The sequence below is a fragment of the Oncorhynchus clarkii genome, chromosome 33, assembly GCF_045791955.1.
Source record: "Oncorhynchus clarkii lewisi isolate Uvic-CL-2024 chromosome 33, UVic_Ocla_1.0, whole genome shotgun sequence".
Classification (NCBI taxonomy): Eukaryota; Metazoa; Chordata; class Actinopteri; order Salmoniformes; family Salmonidae; genus Oncorhynchus; species Oncorhynchus clarkii.
In genome coordinates, this window is record NC_092179.1 from 29,059,615 (window position 1) to 29,083,154 (window position 23,540).

General features: G+C 45.6%; 2 protein-coding genes across 2 annotated transcripts in view; one reads left to right on the forward strand and one right to left on the reverse strand.

The window, feature by feature from the left end:
* The window catches only part of LOC139392991 (protein NEL-like), a 240,905-nt gene that overhangs the window by 62,314 nt on the left and 155,051 nt on the right, over positions 1-23,540 (forward strand). The window lies entirely within an intron of this gene.
* On the reverse strand, positions 9,612-21,873 carry LOC139393116 (prolactin-like). Its single transcript, XM_071141477.1, has 5 exons — positions 21,849-21,873; positions 19,577-19,761; positions 14,037-14,144; positions 11,934-12,113; positions 9,612-10,155 (listed from the first exon to the last, which is right to left on the reverse strand). Exons 1-5 carry the CDS (start codon positions 21,871-21,873, stop codon positions 9,955-9,957), a joined length of 699 nt encoding a protein of 232 aa, XP_070997578.1. The 3' UTR covers positions 9,612-9,954.

The window sequence follows — 23,540 nt, forward strand, 5'->3', positions numbered from 1 at the left end:
TGTGAAAATTAATATTTGTGTCATTCTCAAAACTTTGGGCCACAACTGTAGATGGAAAAAAAGCTGTCCTTGAAACAGTATTGATATATTAATCAAAAGAGAGATCAGGGTCCAGGGTAATGCTGAGGTCCTTCACAGTTTTATTTGAGACGACTGTAGAACCATCAAGATTGATTGTCAGATTCAACAGAAGATCTCTTTGTTTCTTGGGACCTAAAACAAGCATCTCTGTTTTGTCCGAGTTTAGAAGTAGAACATTTGCCGCCATCCACTTCCTTATGTGTAACTCTGTGTCGTTGTATGTGTTGAACTGCTTTGCTTTATCTTTATCTTCGCTCCCTCTGTCTCTCTCTCTCCTAGATGTATCTTGTCCTAACCTGTGTGTGTATCTCTCTCTCTCCCTCTGTATCTCTCTCTCCTAGATGTATCCTGTCCTAACCTGTGTGTGTATCTCTCTCTCTCTCCTAGATGTATCCTGTCCTAACCTGTGTGTGTATCTCTCTCTCTCTCCTAGATGTATCCTGTCCTAACCTGTGTGTGTATCTCTCTCTCTCCTAGATGTATCCTGTGCTAACCTGTTTGTGTATCTCTCTCTCTCCTAGATGTATCCTGTCCTAACCTGTGTGTGTATCTCTCTCTCTCCTAGATGTATCCTGTCCTAACCTGTGTGTGTATCTCTCTCTCCTAGATGTATCCTATCCTAACCTGTGTGTGTGTATCTCTCTCTCTCCCTCTGTCTCTCTCTCTCCTAGATGTATCCTGCCCTAACCTGTGTGTATATCTCTCTCTCTCCCTCTGTCTCTCTCTCTCCTAGATGTATCCTGTCCTAACCTGTGTGTGTATCTCTCTCCTAGATGTATCCTGTCCTAACCTGTGTGTGTATCTCTCTCTCTCCTAGATGTATCCTGTCCTAACCTGTGTGTGTATCTCTCTCCTAGATGTATCCTGTCCTAACCTGTGTGTATATCTCTCTCTCTCCTAGATGTATCCTGTCCTAACCTGTGTGTGTATCTCTCTCCTAGATGTATCCTGTCCTAACCTGTGTGTGTATCTCTCTCCTAGATGTATCCTGTCCTAACCTGTGTGCGTGTGTGTGTGTGAGTGTGTGTGTATCTCTCTCTCCCTCTGTCTCTCTCGCTCTCCTAGATGTATCCTGTCCTAACCTGTGTGTGTATCTCTCTCTCTCTCCCTCTGTCTCTCTCTCCTAGATGTATCCTGTCCTAACCTGTGTGTGTATCTCTCTCTCTCCCTCTGTCTCTCTCTCTCCTAGATGTATCCTGTCCTAACCTGTGTGTGTATATCTCTCTCTCCCTCTGTCTCTCTCTCTCCTAGATGTATCCTGTCCTAACCTGTGTGTGTATCTCTCTCTCCCTCTGTCTCTCTCTCTCTCCTAGATGTATCCTGTCCTAACCTGTGTGTGTATCTCTCTCTCTCCCTCTGTCTCTCTCTCTCCTAGATGTATCCTGTCCTAACCTGTGTGTGTATCTCTCTCTCTCCCTCTGTCTCTCTCTCTCCTAGATGTATCCTGTCCTAACCTGTGTGTGTATCTCTCTCTCTCCCTCTGTCTCTCTCTCTCTCCTAGATGTATCCTGTCCTAACCTGTGTGTGTATCTCTCTCTCTCCCTCTGTCTCTCTCTCTCCTAGATGTATCCTGTCCTAACCTGTGTGTGTATCTCTCTCTCTCCCTCTGTCTCTCTCTCTCCTAGATGTATCCTGTCCTAACCTGTGTGTGTATCTCTCTTTCTCCTAGATGTATCCTGTCCTAACCTGTGTGTGTATCTCTCTCTCTCCTAGATGTATCCTGTCCTAACCTGTGTGTGTATCTCTCTCTCCCTCTGTCTCTCTCTCTCCTAGATGTATCCTGTCCTAACCTGTGTGTGTCTCTCTCTCTCCCTCTGTATCTCTCTCTCCTAGATGTATCCTGTCCTAACCTGTGTGTGTATCTCTCTCTCTCTCCTAGATGTATCCTGTCCTAACCTGTGTGTGTATCTCTCTATCCTAGATGTATCATGTCCTAACCTGTGTGTGTATCTCTCTCTCCTAGATGTATCCTGTCCTAACCTGTGTGTGTATCTCTCTCGCTCCCTCTGTCTCTCTCTCTCCTAGATGTATCCTGCCCTAACCTGTGTGTGTATCTCTCTCTCTCCCTCTCTCTCTCTCTCTCTCTCTCTCCTAGATGTATCCTGTCCTAACCTGTGTGTGTATCTCTCTCCTAGATGTATCCTGTCCTAACCTGTGTGTGTATCTCTCTCCTAGATGTATCCTGTCCTAACCTGTGTGTGTCTCTCTCTCTCTCCTAGATGTGTCCTGTCCTAACCTGTGTGTGTATCTCTCTCCTTGATGTATCCTGTCCTAACCTGTGTTTGTATCTCTCTCCTAGTTGTATCCTGTCCTAACCTGTGTGTGTATCTCTCTCCTAGATGTATCCTGTCCTAACCTGTGTGTGTATCTCTCTCCTAGATGTATCCTGTCCTAACCTGTGTGTGTATCTCTCTCTCCTAGATGTGTCCTAACCTGTGTGTGTATCTCTCTCTCCTAGATGTATCCTGTCCTAACCTGTGTGTGTTTCTCTCTCCTAGATTTATCCTGTCCTAACCTGTGTGTGTATCTCTCTCTCCTAGATGTATCCTGTCCTAACCTGTGTGTGTATCTCTCTCTCTCCTAGATGTATCCTGTCCTAACCTGTGTGTGTATATTTCTCTCTCCTAGATGTATCCTGTCCTAACCTGTGTGAGTATCTCTCTCTCTCCTAGATGTATCCTGTCCTAACCTGTGTGTGTATCTCTCTCTCTCCTAGATGTATCCTGTCCTAACCTGTGTGTGTATCTCTCTACTAGATGTATCCTGTCCTAACCTGTGTGTGTATATCTCTCTCTCCCTCTGTCTCTCTATCTCCTAGATGTATCCTGTCCTAACCTGTGTGTGTATCTCTCTATCCTAGATGTATCATGTCCTAACCTGTGTGTGTATCTCTCTCTCCTAGATGTATCCTGTCCTAACCTGTGTGTGTATCTCTCTCGCTCCCTCTGTCTCTCTCTCTCCTAGATGTATCCTGCCCTAACCTGTGTGTGTATCTCTCTCTCTCCCTCTCTCTCTCTCTCTCTCTCCTAGATGTATCCTGTCCTAACCTGTGTGTGTATCTCTCTCCTAGATGTATCCTGTCCTAACCTGTGTGTGTATCTCTCTCCTAGATGTATCCTGTCCTAACCTGTGTGTGTATCTCTCTCCTAGATGTATCCTGTCCTAACCTGTGTGTGTCTCTCTCTCTCTCCTAGATGTGTCCTGTCCTAACCTGTGTGTGTATCTCTCTCCTTGATGTATCCTGTCCTAACCTGTGTTTGTATCTCTCTCCTAGTTGTATCCTGTCCTAACCTGTGTGTGTATCTCTCTCCTAGATGTATCCTGTCCTAACCTGTGTGTGTATCTCTCTCCTAGATGTATCCTGTCCTAACCTGTGTGTGTATCTCTCTCTCCTAGATGTGTCCTAACCTGTGTGTGTATCTCTCTCCTAGATGTATCCTGTCCTAACCTGTGTGTGTTTCTCTCTCCTAGATTTATCCTGTCCTAACCTGTGTGTGTATCTCTCTCTCCTAGATGTATCCTGTCCTAACCTGTGTGTGTATCTCTCTCTCTCCTAGATGTATCCTGTCCTAACCTTTGTGTGTATATCTCTCTCTCCTAGATGTATCCTGTCCTAACCTGTGTGTGTATCTCTCTCTCTCCTAGATGTATCCTGTCCTAACCTGTGTGTGTATCTCTCTCTCTCCTAGATGTATCCTGTCCTAACCTGTGTGTGTATCTCTCTACTAGATGTATCCTGTCCTAACCTGTGTGTGTATATCTCTCTCTCCCTCTGTCTCTCTATCTCCTAGATGTATCCTGTCCTAACCTGTGTGTGTATATCTCTCTCTCCCTCTGTCTCCCTCTCTCCTAGATGTATCCTGTCCTAACCTGTGTGTGTATCTCTCTCCTAGATGTATCCTGTCCTAACCTGTGTGTGTATCTCTCTCCTAGATATATCCTGCCCTAACCTGTGTGTGTGTATCTCTCTCTCTCTCCTAGATGTATCCTGTCCCAACCTGTGTGTGTATGTCTCTCTCTCTCCTAGATGTATCCTGTCCTAACCTGTGTGTGTATCTCTCTCCTAGATGTGTCCTAACCTGTGCGTGTATATCTCTCTCTCCCTCTGTCTCTCTCTCTCCTTGATGTGTCCTGTCCTAACCTGTGTGTGTATCTCTCTCTCTCCCTCTGTCTCCCTCTCTCCTAGATGTATCCTGTCCTAACCTGTGTGTGTATCTCTCTCTCCTAGATGTGTCCTAACCTGTGTGTGTATCTCTCTCCTAGATGTGTCCTAACCTGTTTGTGTATATCTCTCTCTCCCTCTGTCTCTCTCTCTCCTAGATGTGTCCTAACCTGTGTGTGTATCTCTCTCCTAGATGTGTCCTAACCTGTGTGTGTATCTCTCTCCTAGATGTATCCTGTCCTAACCTGTGTGTGTATCTCTCTCCTAGATGTGTCCTAACCTGTGTGTGTATCTCTCTCCTAGATGTATCCTGTCCTAACCTGTGTGTGTATCTCTCTCCTAGATGTGTCCTAACCTGTGTGTGTATCTCTCTCCTAGATGTGTCCTAACCTGTGTGTGTATCTCTCTCTCTCCCTCTGTCTCCCTCTCTCCTAGATGTCTCCTAACCTGTGTGTGTATCTCTCTCTCCTAGGTGTATCTTGTCCTAACCTGTGTGTGTATCTCTCTCCTAGATGTGTCCTAACCTGTGTGTGTATCTCTCTCCTAGATGTGTCCTAACCTGTGTGTGTATCTCTCTCTCTCCCTCTGTCTTCCTCTCTCCTAGATGTATCCTGTCCTAACCTGTGTGTGTATCTCTCTCCTAGATGTATCCTGTCCTAACCTGTGTGTGTATCTCTCTCCTAGATGTATCCTGTCCTAACCTGTGTGTGTATCTCTCTCTCCTAGATGTATCCTGTCCTAACCTGTGTGTGTATCTCTCTCCTAGATGTATCCTGTCCTAACCGGTGTGTGTATCTATCTCCTAGATGTATCCTGTCCTAACCTGTGTGTGTATCTCTCTCCTATATGTATCCTGTCCTAACCTGTGTGTGTATCTCTCTCCTAGATGTATCCTATCCTAACCTGTGTGTGTATCTCTCTCCTAGATGTATCCTGTCCTATCCTGTGTGTGTATCTCTCTCCTAGATGTGTCCTGTCCTAACCTGTGTGTGTATCTCTCTCCTAGATGTATCCTGTCCTAACCTGTGTGTGTATCTCTCTCCTAGATGTATCCTGTCCTAACCTGTGTGTGTATCTCTCTCCTAGATGTATCCTGTCCTAACCTGTGTGTGTATCTCTCTCCTAGATGTATCCTGTCCTAACCTGTGTGTGTATCTCTCTCCTAGATGTATCCTAACCTAACATCTAGTAAATGGTTTGTGTTGTAAAGTTAAGACGTCATTCAATTAGTTTACTTGGGTGACCAAAGAACAAATGGCATTCCTAGAGGGGAAAACAATGTCATGAGTCATGCCATACACACGCACGCACGCACACACACACACGCACGCACGCACGCACACACACACACACACACACACATACTATCCTTGCGGGTGTGACCAAACAAAAAGGTTAGAGGTCTACATTCAAAATCCGATTTCCCCTAAACCTTACCCTAACATTAACCCCTAACTCAAAAACCTACCCCCTAACCCTAATTGTAACCCTAACCCTAACCCTAACCCTAATTGTAACCCTAACCCTAACCCTAACCCTAACCCTAATTGTAACCCTAACCCCTTTTTCTTTGTTGGGTACAGGTGAAATGTCCCCACTTGTCTGAATTTTCCTTGTTTTTCTATCCTATTTCTGGTCCCCACAGGGAAGCTAAAACCAAACACACACACACAGCTCTTTCTAATGATAAACTGTTTGGATGAGTCTGTTGTACGCTTTTCAATTATCATGTTCCGACGGCATTCCAATGGCAATTTAGGTCATTATTTATTCTAATGTCTTTATTTTGTCTTGGCTAATGAATGTGAAGAGCGACTGACGCAATATGAGCTTATATTAGATAATTTAGCATCTGTCATGGCTTTGCATTGAGATCATAGCTCAGACCCAAATTAGACTGACACAGGAAGTGCCTGGGTGTTTAAGAAACAGTGTGTGCCAGTGTCATCCTGTCCCCCGTTCCCCATCTTTCTGTGGGTCCTCAAGCAGCCCCTTTCCCCTGCCCATCTGATCCCCCCTCCGCCTCTCCGCTACCCGACCCCCAGCGCGTCGTCCCTCGTTCACTTCCATCGTGTTTCTATGGGTCCTGTCCCACTGTCTTCTTTTGTCCCTGCGTCACTTGGGAAACATATGTTAAACGCCTGGCAGCCTGAGCCAATGACTCCCGACTGAAGTACTAGAAGTCGCCTTTGATCAGTGGAGCCGCCAGTCAGTAGGCAGCCAGACCGTGTCTGAGCGTCATACCCACTGCATGGCACACACTGGAGCCCCGGGCGTGTCTAGGAGAAGTCTGACGCAGACACAGCGCTGACAGAGTGGAGCTAGCTCCTAGGAAAGATATGGATTCATTTGTTTCAGCAGCATGACGGTTTTCAGTGTAAGGGTGTGTAATGTTACCATCAGTGTTCTCACAGAGGTTGACTCACTCCCAGCTGCGTGTATAGCCTCTGCACGTGCAAGCTTCGAGCTTCAATGCGTTGATCATGAAATTGGGTCATTCCGAACTTCATCCGCAACGCCAAACTCCATTCTGTTGGCCTCCAGCGATACTTCTCCTTGTAGCCCTCTAACCTTTTCAGTGTGCGCAAGCCCTGGCTAGACGGAGAAGTTTGGCTCCAACAGAATGGAACATAACGCTGCAGATAAAGTTTGGAATGACACAAAGTCATGTGTACAACATAAAGGCCTGCATCACTACAAGTATTTGGGTGTTTTTGGAGCCTTTGTTCATGTTTTATCTGTGCCCGTCCAACTGCAGAACAAGCATGACGATGTCTATCGCTGTTTAGAGACATTTCTCAAAGTCAAAGAGTGTCTGGACGATACTATAACATGCCATCCAAAATACAGTTTAAAAAAAGGGAACTTGTCCTTTAATCCATTCTTTGCCTCTGCCAGGGGGTGTTCAATCTGATCCACAGAAGACAAAGTGTTAGTACATCTGATTCAACTATTTAACCAATCATAGTCTTCAATCAACATTTCATTGGTTAGACTGAGTTTGTTGCAGCATCGGCTGGAGTAAAAGCCTGCATCCATGACACTTAGCAGATACCTTTGGCCAGTGGTTCTCAACTCCAGTCCTCCAGTACCCTCAAATACACTACATTTCCTGCAACAGGGTGTTCAGATTAAGATCTTACATCTGTACTATATTTCTCTGTGACATGACATAAATACAGTACATAGAAGACATTAAGACGTTGTCGCTGGTGGAAGTTATCGTTGGACTTGTCAGGAGGAGGAAAGTGCCACAGTCCCAGTCTCTTCTCTCGGTCTTATCATCGTGTCTATTCAGGATGTGTGTGTGCCTTCTCTCGTGAGTTATCACATGCCAACCCAGTAGCAGAGCGAGGATTGTCTAGTGACATCTTGGTTGGCATCTGCATTCGTCACTGACTCAGTGGTGGTGTCAACATCAGTCTACACAATGTCACTAGGGATCAAGCTGCTATAGGACTCTCTTTTCACTATAATATGCTCAAGGCTAACTCTGTCTTATTTGCTTTAATTTGCTTTCTCTCTCACACTATATATATCTTTATTTCATTCTCCCTCTCACACTCACTCACTGTCACTATAGCATGTATGCTCAAGGCTAACTCTGCCTTATTTGCATTCTTTACCTCTCCCTATCTCTCACTTTCTCTCTCTCTTTCTCTCCCTCTTTCTCCCACCCATCTCTGTGATTCATTTAGTGACATAAGCACTTTGTCATCTGTGAGACATTTCACATTATAACTCTTAGCCATAGGCAATATTCAACGTAATCATATTAACAACAAATAGCAATGATGGATTTAAGTGATGATTGTTTTCTAGAATTGAGCTGCCTTCAGTATACATGTTCATTGTATAATTATGAGCTCATAAAGAGATTAATATTACTTAATTGGTGTGTAATATAATAATACATTAGTTACACTATATATACTAAAGTATGTGGGCACCCCTTTAAATGAGTGGATTCGGCTATTTCAGCCACACCGTTCCCGACAGGTGTATAAAGTCAAGCACACAGCCATGCAATCTCCATAGACAAACATTGGCAGTAGAATGGCCGTACTGGTGAGATCAGTGACTTTCAATGTGGCACCGTCACAGGATGCCACTTTTTCAACATGTCAGTCGGTCAAATTTCTGCCCTGCTAGAGCTGCCGCGGTCAACTGTAAGTGCTATTATTGTGAAGTGGAAACATCTCACAAGCCACACAAGCTCACAGAAATGGGCCGCTGAGTTCTGAAGCACGTAACGCGTAAAAGTAATCTGTCTTCGGTAGCAACACCCAGTATCGAGTTCAAAACTGCCTCTGGAAGTAACATCAGTACAATAACTGTTCTTTGGGAGCTTCATGAAATAGGTTTTCATGGCCGGGTTTGGCGGATGCCAGGAGAACGCTACCTGCGCGAATATATAATGCCTACTGTGAAGTTTGGTGGAGGAGGAATAATGGCCTGGGGCAGTTTTTCTTGATTCGGGCTCCTTAGTTCTAGTAAAGGGAAATCTTAAAAGTGAGGTCCATACAGAAATGGTTTGTTGAGATCGGTGTGGAAGAACTTGACTGGCTTGCACAGAACCCTGACCTAAACTCCATCGAACACCCTTGGGATGAATTGGAATGCTGACTGCGAGCCAGACCTAATCGCCCAACATCGGCGTCCGACATCACTAATGCTCTTGTGGCTGAATGGAAGCAAGTCCCCGCAGCAATGTTCTAACAGCTAGTGGAAAACCTTCCCAGAAGAGTGGAGGCTGTTATAGCAGCCTCCACTTGGTCCACTTGGTACGTCAAACCCAGTAAACCTCATACACACACACACACACACACACACACACACACACACACACACACACACACACACACACACACACACACACACACACACACACACACACACACACAATCAATCACAATAGAGTTCTGAGTTCTGATTTTGTCACAATGTATTTATTTTAAAGAACATTTCATGTCTAGTTGGTCTTAGAAATAAAAAATAAACAACATATTAGTTCATTTCCATGAAATTCTTTCTGAGTTACAGCCCATCTCCCTCTTGAAAATGTACATTTACAACATGAAATGGATTCATTATATGAAACATGCATGTACTCTAAACCTAAAGGTGATATGGTCATGGCAGTAATTATGGTATTCTATTCCAGTGGCTCTGCCCCCCAAACTCTGAGAGAAAATTCAAGTTTTCATCATCAAGATAAGTTACATACAGGTGTAGGATTTAATTTGAGCCAGTTTTCTACAGCAGGAAAATAATCCTGCAGCAAAGTAAATGAATGAATTATTACGTGGATTATAATTCATGATATTTTTTGTATGGCTTGACACATTTTTCGTTAGGGAAAATCAAATCAAGGAAATGATGAACTTCAGAAGCCTTTTTGAAACCTCAAATAACCTACATGTTTAAAATGGACTGCATTGCAGGAAAGTTCTCCTGCAACAGGGTGATCAGATTAAGATCTTCCATCTGTACTATATTTCTCTGTGACATGACATAAATACAGTACATAGAAGACATTAAGATGTTGTCGCTGTTGGAAGTTATCGTTGGACTTGTCAGGAGGAGGAAAGTGCCACAGTCCCAGTCTCTTCTCTCGGTCTTATCATCGTGTCTATTCAGGATGTGTCCTTGATTTCCTTGATTGACACGGTAGCTTGTGAATGTCACGCCTCTTGTCTTGTCTTCACATCTCAGCATCCGTTCTCAGGTACGATCCTGCACTTGAGGATCTTCAGGTAGTTCTGGACCTTGTTGGAGTCCCGTCTGAAGCAGTAGAGTAGGTCGTGGTCGCTCATGGCCTGGGACTCTCCGCTGGTGTCTGACGAGGGGTCCAAGGCCTCAGGGGAGGACAGGCCACTCAGGGAGTTACTGATCATCCCCAGGTGCTGCATCTGAGAGAGAGAGACACAGACAGTGGATTGTTAGAGACAAGGAATTTTACTTTCTGTACATATTGCAACATGAGGTGTGTGTGTGTGTGTGTGTGTTCCTTCTCTCGTGAGTTATCACATGCCAACCCAGTAGCAGAGCGAGGATTGTCTAGTGACATCCTGGTTGGCATCTCCATTCGTCACTGACTCAGTGGTGGTGTCAACATCAGTCTACACAATGTCACTAGGGATCAAGCTGCTATAGGACTCTCTTTTCACTATAATATGCTCAAGGCTAACTCTGTCTTATTTGCTTTAATTTGCTTTTTCTCTCTCTCTCTCTCTCTCTCTCTCTCTCTCTCTCTCTCTCTCTCTGTCTCTGTCTCTGTCTCTGTCTCTGTCTCTCTCTCTCTCTCTCTCACTCTCTCTCTCTCTCTCTCTCTCTCTCTCTCTCTCTCTGTCTCTGTCTCTGTCTCTGTCTCTGTCTCTCTCTCTCTCTCTCTCACTCTCTCTCTCTATCTCTCTCTCTCTCTCTCACTCTCTCTCTCTCTCTCTCTCTCTCTCTCTCTCTTGATGGATTCAAGTGATGATTATTTTCTAGAATTGAGCCTCAGTCAAGTAGAAAAGTTTATGTAGAAGGATCCGCCCCTTTTTTAAATTTTTGCCTAAAATGACATACTGCCGGTAGCTCAGGACCTGAAGCAAGGACATTCATATTATTGATACCCTTTGAAAGGAAACACTTTGAAGGTTGTGTAAATGTGAAATGAATGTAGTAGAATATAACACATTAGATCTGGTAAAAGAAACATGCGTTTTTTTGTATTTTTGTATCATCTTTGAAATGCAAGACAAATGCATTTTTCCAGTCCAGGCACTATTTAGATGTTGGTCACTAGATGGCAGCAGTGTTTATGCAAAGTTCTAGACTTTTATTTTACTAGGCAGGTCAGTTAAGAACAAATTCCTATTTTCAATGATGGCCTAGGAACAGTGGGTTAACTGCCTTGTTCAGGGGCAGAATGACAGATTTGTACCTTGTCAGCTTGGAGATTTGAACTTGAAACCTTTTGATTACTAGCCCAACGCTCTAACCACTAGGCTACCCTGCCGCCCCGACTGATCCAATGAAACATTGCATTTATGTTCAAAATGTTGTATTAAGACTGCCCAAATGTGCTTAATTGGTTTATTAATAACTTTTCATGTTCATAACTGTGCACTCTCCTCAAACAATAGCATGTTATTATTTTAGTGTATTAGCTACTGTAAATTGGACAGTGCAGTTAGATTAACAAGAATTTAAGCTTTCTGCCAATATCAGATATGTCTATGTCCTGTGAAATTTTCTTGATACTTACAACCTCATGCTAATCACATTAGCCTATGCTAGCTCAACCGTCCCATACCCTATCAGCCACCTTCTCCCCCCATCTTCCTCTTGCCCTATCAGCCACCTTCTCCCAAATTTCTCTTAACCTATCAGCCACCTTCACTTATCTTCCTCTTACCCTATCAGCCACTATCTTCCCCCGTCTTCCTCTTATCCTGTCAGCCATCTTCTCCCCCCGTCTTCCTCTTATCCTGTCAGCCATCTTCTCCCCCCGTCTTCCTCTTACCCTATCAGCCACTATCTTCCCCCGTCTTCCTCTTATCCTGTCAGCCATCTTCTCCCCCCGTCTTCCTCTTATCCTGTCAGCCATCTTCTCCCCCCGTCTTCCTCTTACCCTATCAGCCATCTTCTCCCCCCGTCTTCCTCTTACCCTATAAGCCATCTTCTCCCCCCGTCTTTCTCTTACCTTATCAGCCACCTTCTCGACTCCCTTGCGGAGCTCGTGCACCATGTAGCTCATCTCCAGTGCTTTGTTGGAGCTGAAGTTGTTGAAGTCATCCTGGTGAACCATGTTCTGGTGGAACTGCCACAGAGGATCCTTCCATGCTACCAGCAGCTTCAGAATCACCTCCGTTAACTCCTCTCTCTGAGGAGAGAGAGAGAGAGCGAGTAGAATTGTATGTTCTTGTAGAGTTGGTTATTGAGTGTTAAAAGAGAGAAGACAGACACAAGCAAAGACATAGAAGCAGTCTACATCTGGAGACAGACATGGGTACTACAGGAAGCAGAGAGGGGTAGTACCCTCAGGGAACAGACAAGGTTACTACAGGAAGCAGAGAGGGGTAGTACTCTCAGGGAACAGACAAGGTTACTACAGGAAGCAGAGAGGGGTAGTACTCTCATGGAACAGACAAGGTTACTACAGGAAGCAGAGAGGGGTAGTACCATCAGGGAACAGACAAGGTTACTACAGGAAGCAGAGAGGGGTAGTATCATCAGGGAACAGACAAGGTTACTACAGGAAGCAGAGAGGGGTAGTACCCTCAGGGAACAGACAAGGTTACTACAGGAAGCAGAGAGGGGTAGTACCATCAGGGAACAGACAATGTTACTACAGGAAGCAGAGAGGGGTAGTACCATCAGGGAACAGACAAGGTTACTACAGTAAGCAGAGAGGGGTAGTACCATCAGGGAACAGACAAGGTTACTACAGGAAGCAGAGAGGTGTAGTACCATCAGGGAACAGACAAGGTTACTACAGGAAGCAGAGAGGGGTAGTACCATCAGGGAACAGACATGAGTACTACAGGAAGCAGAGAGGGGTAGTACCATCAGGGAACAGACAAGGTTACTACAGGAAGCAGAGAGGGGTAGTACCATCAGGGAACAGACAAGGTTACTACAGGAAGCAGAGAGGGGTAGTACCATCAGGGAACAGACAAGGTTACTACAGGAAGCAGAGAGGGGTAGTACTCTCAGGGAATAGACATGGGTACTACAGGAAGCAGAGAGGGGTAGTACCATCAGGGAACAGACAAGGTTACTACAGGAAGCAGAGAGGGGTAGTACCATCAGGGAACAGACAAGGTTACTACAGGAAGCAGAGAGGGGTAGTACTCTCAGGGAATAGACATGGGTACTACAGGAAGCAGAGAGGGGTAGTACCATCAGGGAACAGACAAGGTTACTACAGGAAGCAGAGAGGGGTAGTACCATCAGGGAACAGACAAGGTTACCACAGGAAGCAGAGAGGGGTAGTACCATCAGGGAACAGACAAGGTTACTACAGGAAGCAGAGAGGGGTAGTACTCTCAGGGAACAGACAAGGTTACTACAGGAAGCAGAGAGGGGTAGTACTCTCAGGGAACAGACAAGGTTACTACAGGAAGCAGAGAGGGGTAGTACCATCAGGGAACAGACAAGGTTACTACAGGAAGCAGAGAGGGGTAGTACCATCAGGGAACAGACAAGGTTACTACAGGAAGCAGAGAGGGGTAGTACCATCAGGGAACAGACAAGGTTACTACAGGAAGCAGAGAGGGGTAGTACCATCAGGGAACAGACAAGGTTACTACAGGAAGCAGAGAGGGGTAGTACCATCAGGGAACAGACAAGATTACTACAGGAAGCAGAGAGGGGTAGTACCATCAGGGAACAGACAAGGTTACTACAGGAAGCAGAGAGGGGTAGTACCATCAGGGAACAGACAAGGTTACTACAGGAAGCAGAGAGGGGTAGTACCATCAGGGAACAGACAAGGTTACTACAGGAAGCAGAGAGGGGTAGTACCATCAGGGAACAGACATGAGTTCTACAGGAAGCAGAGAGGGGTAGTACTCTCAGGGAACAGACAAGGTTACTACAGGAAGCAGAGAGGGGTAGTACTCTCAGGGAACAGACAAGGTTACTACAGGAAGCAGAGAGGGGTAGTACCATCAGGGAACAGACATGAGTTCTACAGGAAGCAGAGAGGGGTAGTACCATCAGGGAACAGACAAGGTTACTACAGTAAGCAGAGAGGGGTAGTACTATGGTAAACAATAGTTGATTAAACAGTTGTAAGACTCACAGCCAGTCTCTGCGCGTTCTCTTTGCCATTAGGGGTTAGTATGGTGGCTGTATGGCAGTGGCGGTTTATCCTGCCAATATGATTTCTGCTTGGCAGAACATATTGCTCCTGACGGAGGGAAGAAGAAAGGAGAGAAAGAGGAATTGAGTTGACAGGGAAGACGTAGGTAGAAAGCAAAAGGTCAGCGAGTCATAGGAGCTGCATCTCTGAAGAGCAAAGCCTTCGAAAGCAAAGAAACAGAAAGCTTGTAGAACCTTTAAAGGGATAGTTCACCCAAATCACAAAATTATAATAGACTGCTGTCTAACCTTGGCAATAGACTGCTGTCTTACCTTGACAATAGATTGCTGTCTAACCTTGGCAATAGACTGCTCTCTTACCTTGGCAACAGACTGCTGTCTTACCATGGAAATAGACTGCTGTCTTACCTTGACAATAGACTGCTGTCTTACCTTGGCAATAGACTGCTCTCTTACCTTGGCAATAGACTGCTGTCTTACCATGGAAATAGACTGCTGTCTTACCTTGACAATAGACTGCTGTCTTACCTTGGCAATAGACTGCTGTCTTACCTTGGCAATATACTGCTGTCTTACCTTGGCAAAAGACTGCTGTCTAACCTTGGCAATAGACTGCTGTCTAACCTTGGCAATAGACTGCTGTCTAACCTTGGCAATAGACTGCTGTCTAACCTTGGTAATAGACTGCTGTCTAACCTTGGCAAAAGACTGCTGTCTAACCTTGGCAATAGACTGCTCTCTGACCTTGACAATAGACTAATGTCTTACCTTGGCAATAGACTTCTGTCTAACCTTGGCAATAGACTGCTGTCTAACCTTGGCAATAGACTGCTGTCTAACCTTGGCAATAGACTGCTCTCTAACCTTGACAATAGACTAATGTCTTACCTTGGCAATAGACTTCTGTCTTACCTTGGCAATAGACTGCTGTCTTACCTTGACAATAGACTGCTGTCTTACCTTGGCAATAGACTGCTGTCTTACCTTGACAATAGACGAATGTCTTATCTTGGCAATAGGCTGCTCTCTTACCTTGGCAATAGACTGCTGTCTTACCTTGACAATAGACTGCTGTCTTATCTTGGCAATAGACTGCTGTCTTACCTTGGCAATAGACTGCTGTCTTACCTTGGCAATAGACTGCTGTCTTATCTTGGCAATAGACTGCTGTCTGACCTTGGCAATAGACTGCTGTCTTATCTTGGCAATAGACTGCTCTCTTACCTTGACAATAGACTGCTGTCTTATCTTGGCAATAGACTGCTGTCTTACCTTGGCAATAGACTGCTGTCTTACCTTGGCAATAGACTGCTGTCTTACCTTGGCAATAGACTGCTGTCTTATCTTGGCAATAGACTACTGTCTGACCTTGGCAATAGACTGCTGTCTTATCTTGGCAATAGACTGCTGTCTGACCTTGGCAATAGACTGCTGTCTTATCTTGGCAACAGACTGCTGTCTTACCTTGACAATAGACTGCTGTCTTACCTTGGCAATAGACTGCTGTCTGACCTTGGCAATAGACTGCTGTCTTATCTTGGCAATAGACTGCTCTCTTACCTTGGCAATAGACTGCTCTCTCACCTTGGCAATAGACTGCTCTCTTACCTTGGTAATAGACTGCTTACAGGGTAAGGAAACCAACATGTTATTTTGTCATTTGGGTGAACTATCACTTTAAACATGCAATTTCCTCTTACTAAATTGAAACCAGCAAAAAAAAGGAATTGGCAGCAGTTTTACAGGCGCCCAACCAATTGTGGTATTATGTGTTTTTTCCCCGCGTTATTTGTAACTTATTTTGTACTGAATGTTTCTGCAACCGTATCTTACAGCAGAAAAGAGCTTCTGGATATCAGGACAGCGATCACTCACCTCGGATTAGACAAATTATTTTTCTACAACAAGCAGGACGCACAGGACATTCTCCAAACACCCGACAGGGCCAACATCCCCGTTATTTGCAAGAGGAAGAAACGCAGGTACAGGGGACACCGAGAGGGACACCGAGCGGGACACCGAGCGGGACACCGAGCGGGATGCCTCGTGGGGACACCGAGCGGGACACCGAGCGGGACACCGAGCGGGACACTGAGCGGGACACCGAGCGGGATGCCTCGTGGGGACCCGCAGATTGCGAGAGGGAAAGCTGCCGTTACCGTCAATACTACTCACCAACGTGCTATCACTGGACAATAAATTAGACGAGGTACGATCACAAATATCCTACCAACGGGACATCAAAAACTCTAATATCCTGTGTTTCACAGAAACGTGGCTGAATGACGACATGGATATTCAGCTAGCGGGATATATGCTGCACCGGCAAGATAGAACAGCACACTCCGGTAAGAGGAGGGGGGGGCGGTCTGTGCAAATTTGTAAACAACAGCTGGTGCACAAAATCTAAGGAAGTCTCTAGATTTTGATCGCCTGAAGTAGAGTATATTGTGATAAATTGCAGGCCACACTACTTGCCTAGAGAGTTCTCAGCTATACTTTTCGTGGCTGTTTATTTACCACCACAGACAGATGCTGGCGCTAAGACCGCACTCAGTCAGCTGTATAAGGAAATAAGCAAACAGGAAACCATTCACCCAGAGGTGGCGCTCCTAGTGGCCATAGTCTTTAATGCAGGGAAACTTAAATAAGTTCTACCAAATTTCTATTAACATGTTAAATGTGCAACCAGAGGGAAACAAATTCTAGATCACCTGTACTCCACACACAGAGACACATACAACGCTCTCCCTCGCCCTTCATTTGGTAAATCCGACCACAACTCTATCCTCCTGATTCCTGCTTACAAGCAAACATGAAAGCAGGAAGCAGCAGTGACAGATGCAGCAGATGCTAAACTACAGGACTGCTTTGCTGTCTCAGACTGGAATATGTTCTGGGATTCTTCCGATGGTATTGAGGAGTACACCACATCAGTCACTGGCTTAATCAATAAGTGCGTCGAGGATGTCATCCCCACAGTGACTGTACGTACATACCCCAACCAGAAGCCATGGATTACAGGCAACATTCGCATTGAGGTAAAGGGCAGAGCTGCTGCTTTAAAGGTGCGGGACTCTAACCCGGAAGCTTACAATAAATCCTGCTATGCCCTGCGACGAACCATCAAACAGGCAAAGCGTCAATACAGGGCTAAGATTGAATCATACTACACCGGCTCCGATGCTCGTCTTATGTGGCAGGGCTTGCAAACTATTACAGATTACAGAGGGAAGCACAGCCGCGAGCTGCCCAGTGACACGAGCCTACTAGACGAGTTACATCACTTCTATGCTTGCTTCATGGAAAACAACACTTAGGCATGCATGAGAGCATCAGCTGTTCCGGACGACTGTGTGATCACGCTCTCCGTAGCCGACGTGAGTAAGACCTATAAACAGGTCAACATATACAAGGCTGTAGGGCCAGACGGATTACCAGGACGTGTGCTCCGGGCATGTGCTGACCAACTGGCAGGTGTCTTCACTGACATTTTCAACATGTCCCTGATTGAGTCTGTAATACCAACATGTTTCAAGCAGACCACCATAGTCCCTGTGACCAAGAACACAAAGGCAACCTGCCTAAATGACTACAGACCCATAGCACTCACGTCTGTAGACATGAAGTGCTTTGAAAGGCTGTTAATGACTCACATCAACACCATTATCCCAGAAACCCTAGACCCACTCCAATTTGCATACCGCCCAAACAGATCCACAGATGATGCAATCTCTATTGCACTCCACACTACCCTTTCCCATCTGGACAAAAGGAACACTTATGTGAGAATGCTATTCATTGACTACAGCTCAGCGTTAAACACCATAGTACCCTCAAAGCTCATCACTAAGCTAAGGATCCTGGGACTAAACACCTCCCTCTGCAACTGGATCCTGGACTTCCTGACAGGCCGCCCCCATGTTGTAAGGGTAGGTAGCAGCACATCTGCCACGCTGATCCTCAACACTGGAGCCCCCCAGGGGTGCGTGTTCAGTCCCCTCCTGTACTCCCTGTTCACTCATGACTGCATGGCCAGGCACGACTCCAACACCATCATTAAGTTTGCAGACGACACAACAGTGGTAGGCCTGATCACCGACAACGACGAGACAGCCTATAGGGAGGAGGTCAGAGACCTGGCCAGGTGGTGCCAGAATAACAACCTATCCCTCAACATAACCAAGACTAAGGAGATGATTGTGGACTACAGGAAAAGGAGGACCGAGTATGCCCCCATTCTCATTGACGGGGCTGTAGTGGAGCAGGTTGAGAGCTTCAAGTTCCTTGGTCTCCACTTCACCAACAAACTAGAATGGTCCAAACACACCAAGACCGTCGTGAAGAGGGCACAACAAAACCTATTCCTCAGGAAACTAAAATAATTTGGCATGGGTTCTGAGATCCTCAAAACGTTCTACAGCTGTAACATCGAGAGCATTCTGGCTAGTTGCATCACTGCCTGATATGGCAATTGCTCGGCCTCCGACCGCAAGGCACTACAGAGGGTAGTGCGTACAGCCCAGTACATCACTGGGGCTAAGCTGCCTGCCATCCAGGACCTCCACACCAGGCGATGTCATAGGAAGGCCCTAAAAATGGTCAAAGACCCAGCCACCCCAGTCATAGACTGTTCTCGCTACTGTATATAGCCTCGCTACTGTATAAAGCCTCGCTACTGTATATAGCCTCTCTACTGTTATTTTTCAGTGTCTTTTTACTGTTGTTTTTCATTCTTTACTTACCTATTGTTCACCTAATACCTTTTTTGCACTATTGGTTAGAGCCTGTATGTAAGAATTTCACTGTAAGGTGACACCTGTTGTGGTCGGCGCACATGACAAATACACTTTGATTTGATTTAATGATCTGCTACATGACATGTTGAAAGACTGTTGTTCTTAACGTCAAGATTTACATCTTAAAATCCTCTTTTATACATCTGATTATCCCAAACCAATATGTCACATCAACAACCACACAGTGTTATAGTGGGTTCTGTCATTAGTGACAGAGACAGACAGAGAGAGAGAGAAAGAGACGAGGACTGTGTCATTAGTGACAGAGATACAGAGAAAGAGAAAAAGAGACTAGGACTGTGTCATTAGTGACAGAGACAGACAGAGAGAGAGAGAAAGAGACGAGGACTGTGTCATTAGTGACAGAGACAGACAGAGAGAGAGAGAAAGAGACTAGGACTGTGTCATTAGTGACAGAGATACAGAGAGAGAGAGAAAGAGACTAGGACTGTGTCATTAGTAACAGAGACAGACAGAGAGAGAAAGAGACGAGGACTGTGTCATTAGTGACAGAGACATACAGAGAGAGAAAGAGACTTGGACTGTGTCATTAGTGACAGAGATACAGAGAGAAAGAGACTAGGACTGTGTCATTAGTGACAGAGATACAGAGAGAAGAGACTAGGACTGTGTCATTAGTGACAGAGATACAGAGAGAGAAAGAACGAGAGAAAAGAAAGAGGTAACCTTGAGCATACTAGAGAAAGATAAGGGGACTTACGAATTCAGAGTGCAGGTCACTGGAGATGCTGTGCATCCTGGCACTGTGCTGGATGACCCGGTCAAAGAGGTCTGCCAGGGAGAGGAAGTGGCACCCCGCCTGGCCGTGGACACAGATGGGCGCCGCGCTCGCGCTGCCACTGCCACGCAGCTCCACACACAGCAACACTATGAGCAGAGCCCACACTGGAAGAGAGAGGGAGAGGGAGAAGGATGAGGATGATGAGATAAATAGAGAGGAGGTTGAAGGAGTTGAGAGAGAGGAGGGCAATAGAGGGAGAGGACAGGATCCTCTCATCAGCCAGGAGCAGCACTGACACTGGCAGAGAGAGAGTGAGAAGAGGAACAGAGAGAGGTGTGGATGGGATCCTGTCTCACAAGGCAGATGCAGCAATCAAACTGGTCGAAATATAGAGGGAGAGGGGAACAATGAGAAGAGCAATGAGAAGGAGGAAAGGGCAGGATAGAGGGATGAGGACAGGAGGGAGAGGGGAACACTGACAGAGGAATAGAAGGAGAAGAGGATGAAGAGAGACAACACTGACACTGACAGAGGAATAGAAGGAGAAGAGAGACAACACTGACACTGACAGAGGAATAGACAGAGAAGAGAGACAACACTGACACTGACAGAGGAATAGAAGGAGAAGAGAGACAACATTGACACTGACAGAGGAATAGAAGGAGAAGAGAGACAACACTGACACTGACAGAGGAATAGAAGGAGAAGAGGATGAAGAGAGACAACACTGACACTGACAGAGGAATAGACAGAGAAGAGAGACAACACTGACACTGACAGAGGAATAGAAGGAGAAGAGAGACAACACTGACACTGACAGAGGAATAGACAGAGAAGAGAGACAACACTGACACTGACAGAGGAATAGAAGGAGAAGATAGACAACACTGACACTGACAGAGGAATAGACAGAGAAGAGAGACAACACTGACACTGACAGAGGAATAGAAGGAGAAGAGAGACAACATTGACACTGACAGAGGAATAGAAGGAGAAGAGGATGAAGAGAGACAACATTGACACTGACAGAGGAATAGAAGGAGAAGAGGATGAAGAGAGACAACACTGACACTGACAGAGGAATAGAAGGAGAAGAGGATGAAGAGAGACAACATTGACACTGACAGAGGAATAGAAGGAGAAGAGGATGAAGAGAGACAACATTGACACTGACAGAGGAATAGAAGGAGAAGAGGATGAAGAGAGACAACACTGACACTGACAGAGGAATAGAAGGAGAAGAGGATGAAGAGAGACAACACTGACACTGACAGAGGAATAGAAGGAGAAGAGGATGAAGAGAGACAACATTGACACTGACAGAGGAATAGAAGGAGAAGAGGATGAAGAGAGACAACACTGACACTGACAGAGGAATAGAAGGAGAAGAGGATGAAGAGAGACAACACTGACACTGACAGAGGAATAGAAGGAGAAGAGAGACAACACTGACACTGACAGAGGAATAGAAGGAGGAGAGACAACACTGACACTGACAGAGGAATAGAAGGAGAAGAGGATGAAGAGAGACAACATTGACACTGACAGAGGAATAGAAGGAGAAGAGAGACAACACTGACACTGACAGAGGAATAGAAGGAGAAGAGGATGAAGAGAGACAACATTGACACTGACAGAGGAATAGAAGGAGAAGAGAGACAACACTGACACTGACAGAGGAATAGAAGGAGAAGAGGATGAAGAGAGACAACATTGACACTGACAGAGGAATAGAAGGAGAAGAGAGACAACACTGACACTGACAGGGGAATAGAAGGAGAAGAGAGACAACACTGACACTGACAGAGGAATAGAAGGAGAAGAGGATGAAGAGAGACAACACTGACACTGGATAGTGACTGACTGGTTGAGGGAGGAAGAGGAATGATCCCTGGTCCTTGCTCCCTGCTCCCTGTTCCCTGTTCCCTGGTCCCTGGTCCCTGATCCCTGGTCCTTGGTCCCTGGTCCTTGCTCCCTGCTCCTTGCTCCCTGCTCCCTGCTCCCTGCTCCCTGCTCCCTGCTCCCTGCTCCCTGTTCCCTGCTCCCTGCTCCCTGTTCCCTGCTCCCTGCTCCCTGCTCCCTGCTCCCTGCTTCCTGCTCCCTGCTCCCTGCTCCCTGCTCCCTGCTCCCTGTTCCCTGCTCCCTGCTCCCTGCTCCCTGCTCCCTGCTTCCTGCTCCCTGCTCCCTGCTCCCTGCTCCCTGCTCCCTGCTCTCTGCATGCACTGCCTGGCTTGTTCTTAGAGGTAGCTACCTTGTTTGATGTTGTTCCTGGACATTCTGTGTTGCTTGGTGGTATTTTTTAAGCTGGAGGATGTACAGTGACACACAGCTATTTAAAGGGACCAGGAGTATTAAGGAAAGGGTCTCTCTCTCTGTCATCATGTGATGACCACAATCATTTAGGAGGGGAGGAGAGAGAGACAGAGGTTTGCGTGAGTTTTCATTCGCCCTCAATTTTCTCTTTCTGTTTTTTCATCAGATCATGATGGAAGTCGGCTTCACATCCCAAAGCGGATGGGACAAATCAGGACAGATACAGGGTGAAAATGCTCATTCAGTTCACCCCCCAGCCCCTTCACCAGTTTCACTGTCATTCATTAGGCTAGTTAAGTGCATAAGCGATGCTCAGAAAAAAGGTGCTATCTAGAACCTAAAAGGGTTCCACGTCTGTCCCCATAGGAGAACCCTTTGAAGAACCCTTTCTGGTTCCAGGTAGAACCCTTTTGGATTCCATGTAGAACACCTTTCTACAGAGGGTTCTACATGGAACCCAAAAGGGTTCTACCTGGAACCAAAGAGGGCTCTCCTTTGTGTACAGCCAAGGAACCCTTTTGGAACCCTTTTATCTCAGAGTGTACAGTAGTATGGTACTGCCATTCACACTGACCAGCTCCCATGTTTCTCACATGGTGATGACTTCATCCACGTGTTAAACTCATTCCACGGAGGGCCGCGTGTCTGCAGGTTCTCGCTCCTCCCTTGTAATTGATTGATAAATGAAGGTCACTAATAAGTAATAAGTAATAATAAGGAACTCCCCTCAGCTGGTAGTCTATGTCTTAATTGAAACCAAAAACCTGCAGACACTCGGCCCTCTGTGGAATGATTATGACATCCCTGATTTAAATGATCAATGTATTGATCAGTAAGTGAAAGCAAACCTTGTTGATTGTTTTCAATATTATCTCTGTCCTTGTTCTGTAGTGTTCAGTAGTGTTCTGTAGTGTACTGTAGTGTTCTGTAGTGTTCTGTAGTGTACTGTAGTGTTCTGTAGTGTACTGTAGTGCACTGTAGTGTTCTGTAGTGTACTGTAGTGTTCTGTAGTGTTCTGTAGTGTACTGTAGTGTTCTGTAGTGTACTGTAGTGTTCTGTAGTGTACTGTAGTGTTCTGTAGTGTTCTGTAGTGTACTGTAGTGTTCTGTAGTGTTCTGTAGTGTACTGTAGTTTTCTACTGTTCTGTAGTGTACTGTAGTGTTCTGTAGTGCACTGTAGTGTTCTGTAGTGTACTGTAGTGTACTGTAGTGTACTGTAGTGTTCTGTAGTGTACTGTAGTGTTCTGTAGTGTTCTGTAGTGTACTGTAGTGTTCTGTAGTGTTCTGTAGTGTACTGTAGTTTTCTACTGTTCTGTAGTGTACTGTAGTGTTCTGTAGTGCACTGTAGTGTTCTGTAGTGTACTGTAGTGTACTGTAGTGTACTGTAGTGTTCTGTAGTGTACTGTAGTGTTCTGTAGTGTTCTGTAGTGTACTGTAGTGTACTGTAGTGTTCTGTAGTGTAATGTAGTGTTCTGTAGTGTACTGTAGTGTACTGTAGTGTACTGTAGTGTACTGTAGTGTTCTGTAGTGTACTGTAGTGTTCTGTAGTGTTCTGTAGTGTACTGTAGTGTACTGTAGTGTTCTGTAGTGTTCTGTAGTGTACTGTAGTGTTCTGTAGTGTTCTGTAGTGT

Bases quoted from the DNA above. Each gene is read 5' to 3' on its own strand.
- LOC139393116 (XM_071141477.1), bottom strand. From the start codon at position 21,873: ATGTCCAGGAACAACATCAAACAAG. The intron at 19,762-21,848 runs GTAGCTACCTCT...TCTCTCTTCCAG, and splicing joins CAGGAACAACATCAAACAAG to TGTGGGCTCTGCTCATAGTG. The intron at 14,145-19,576 runs GTAAGTCCCCTT...TCCCTCCGTCAG, and splicing joins GTGACCTGCACTCTGAATTC to GAGCAATATGTTCTGCCAAG.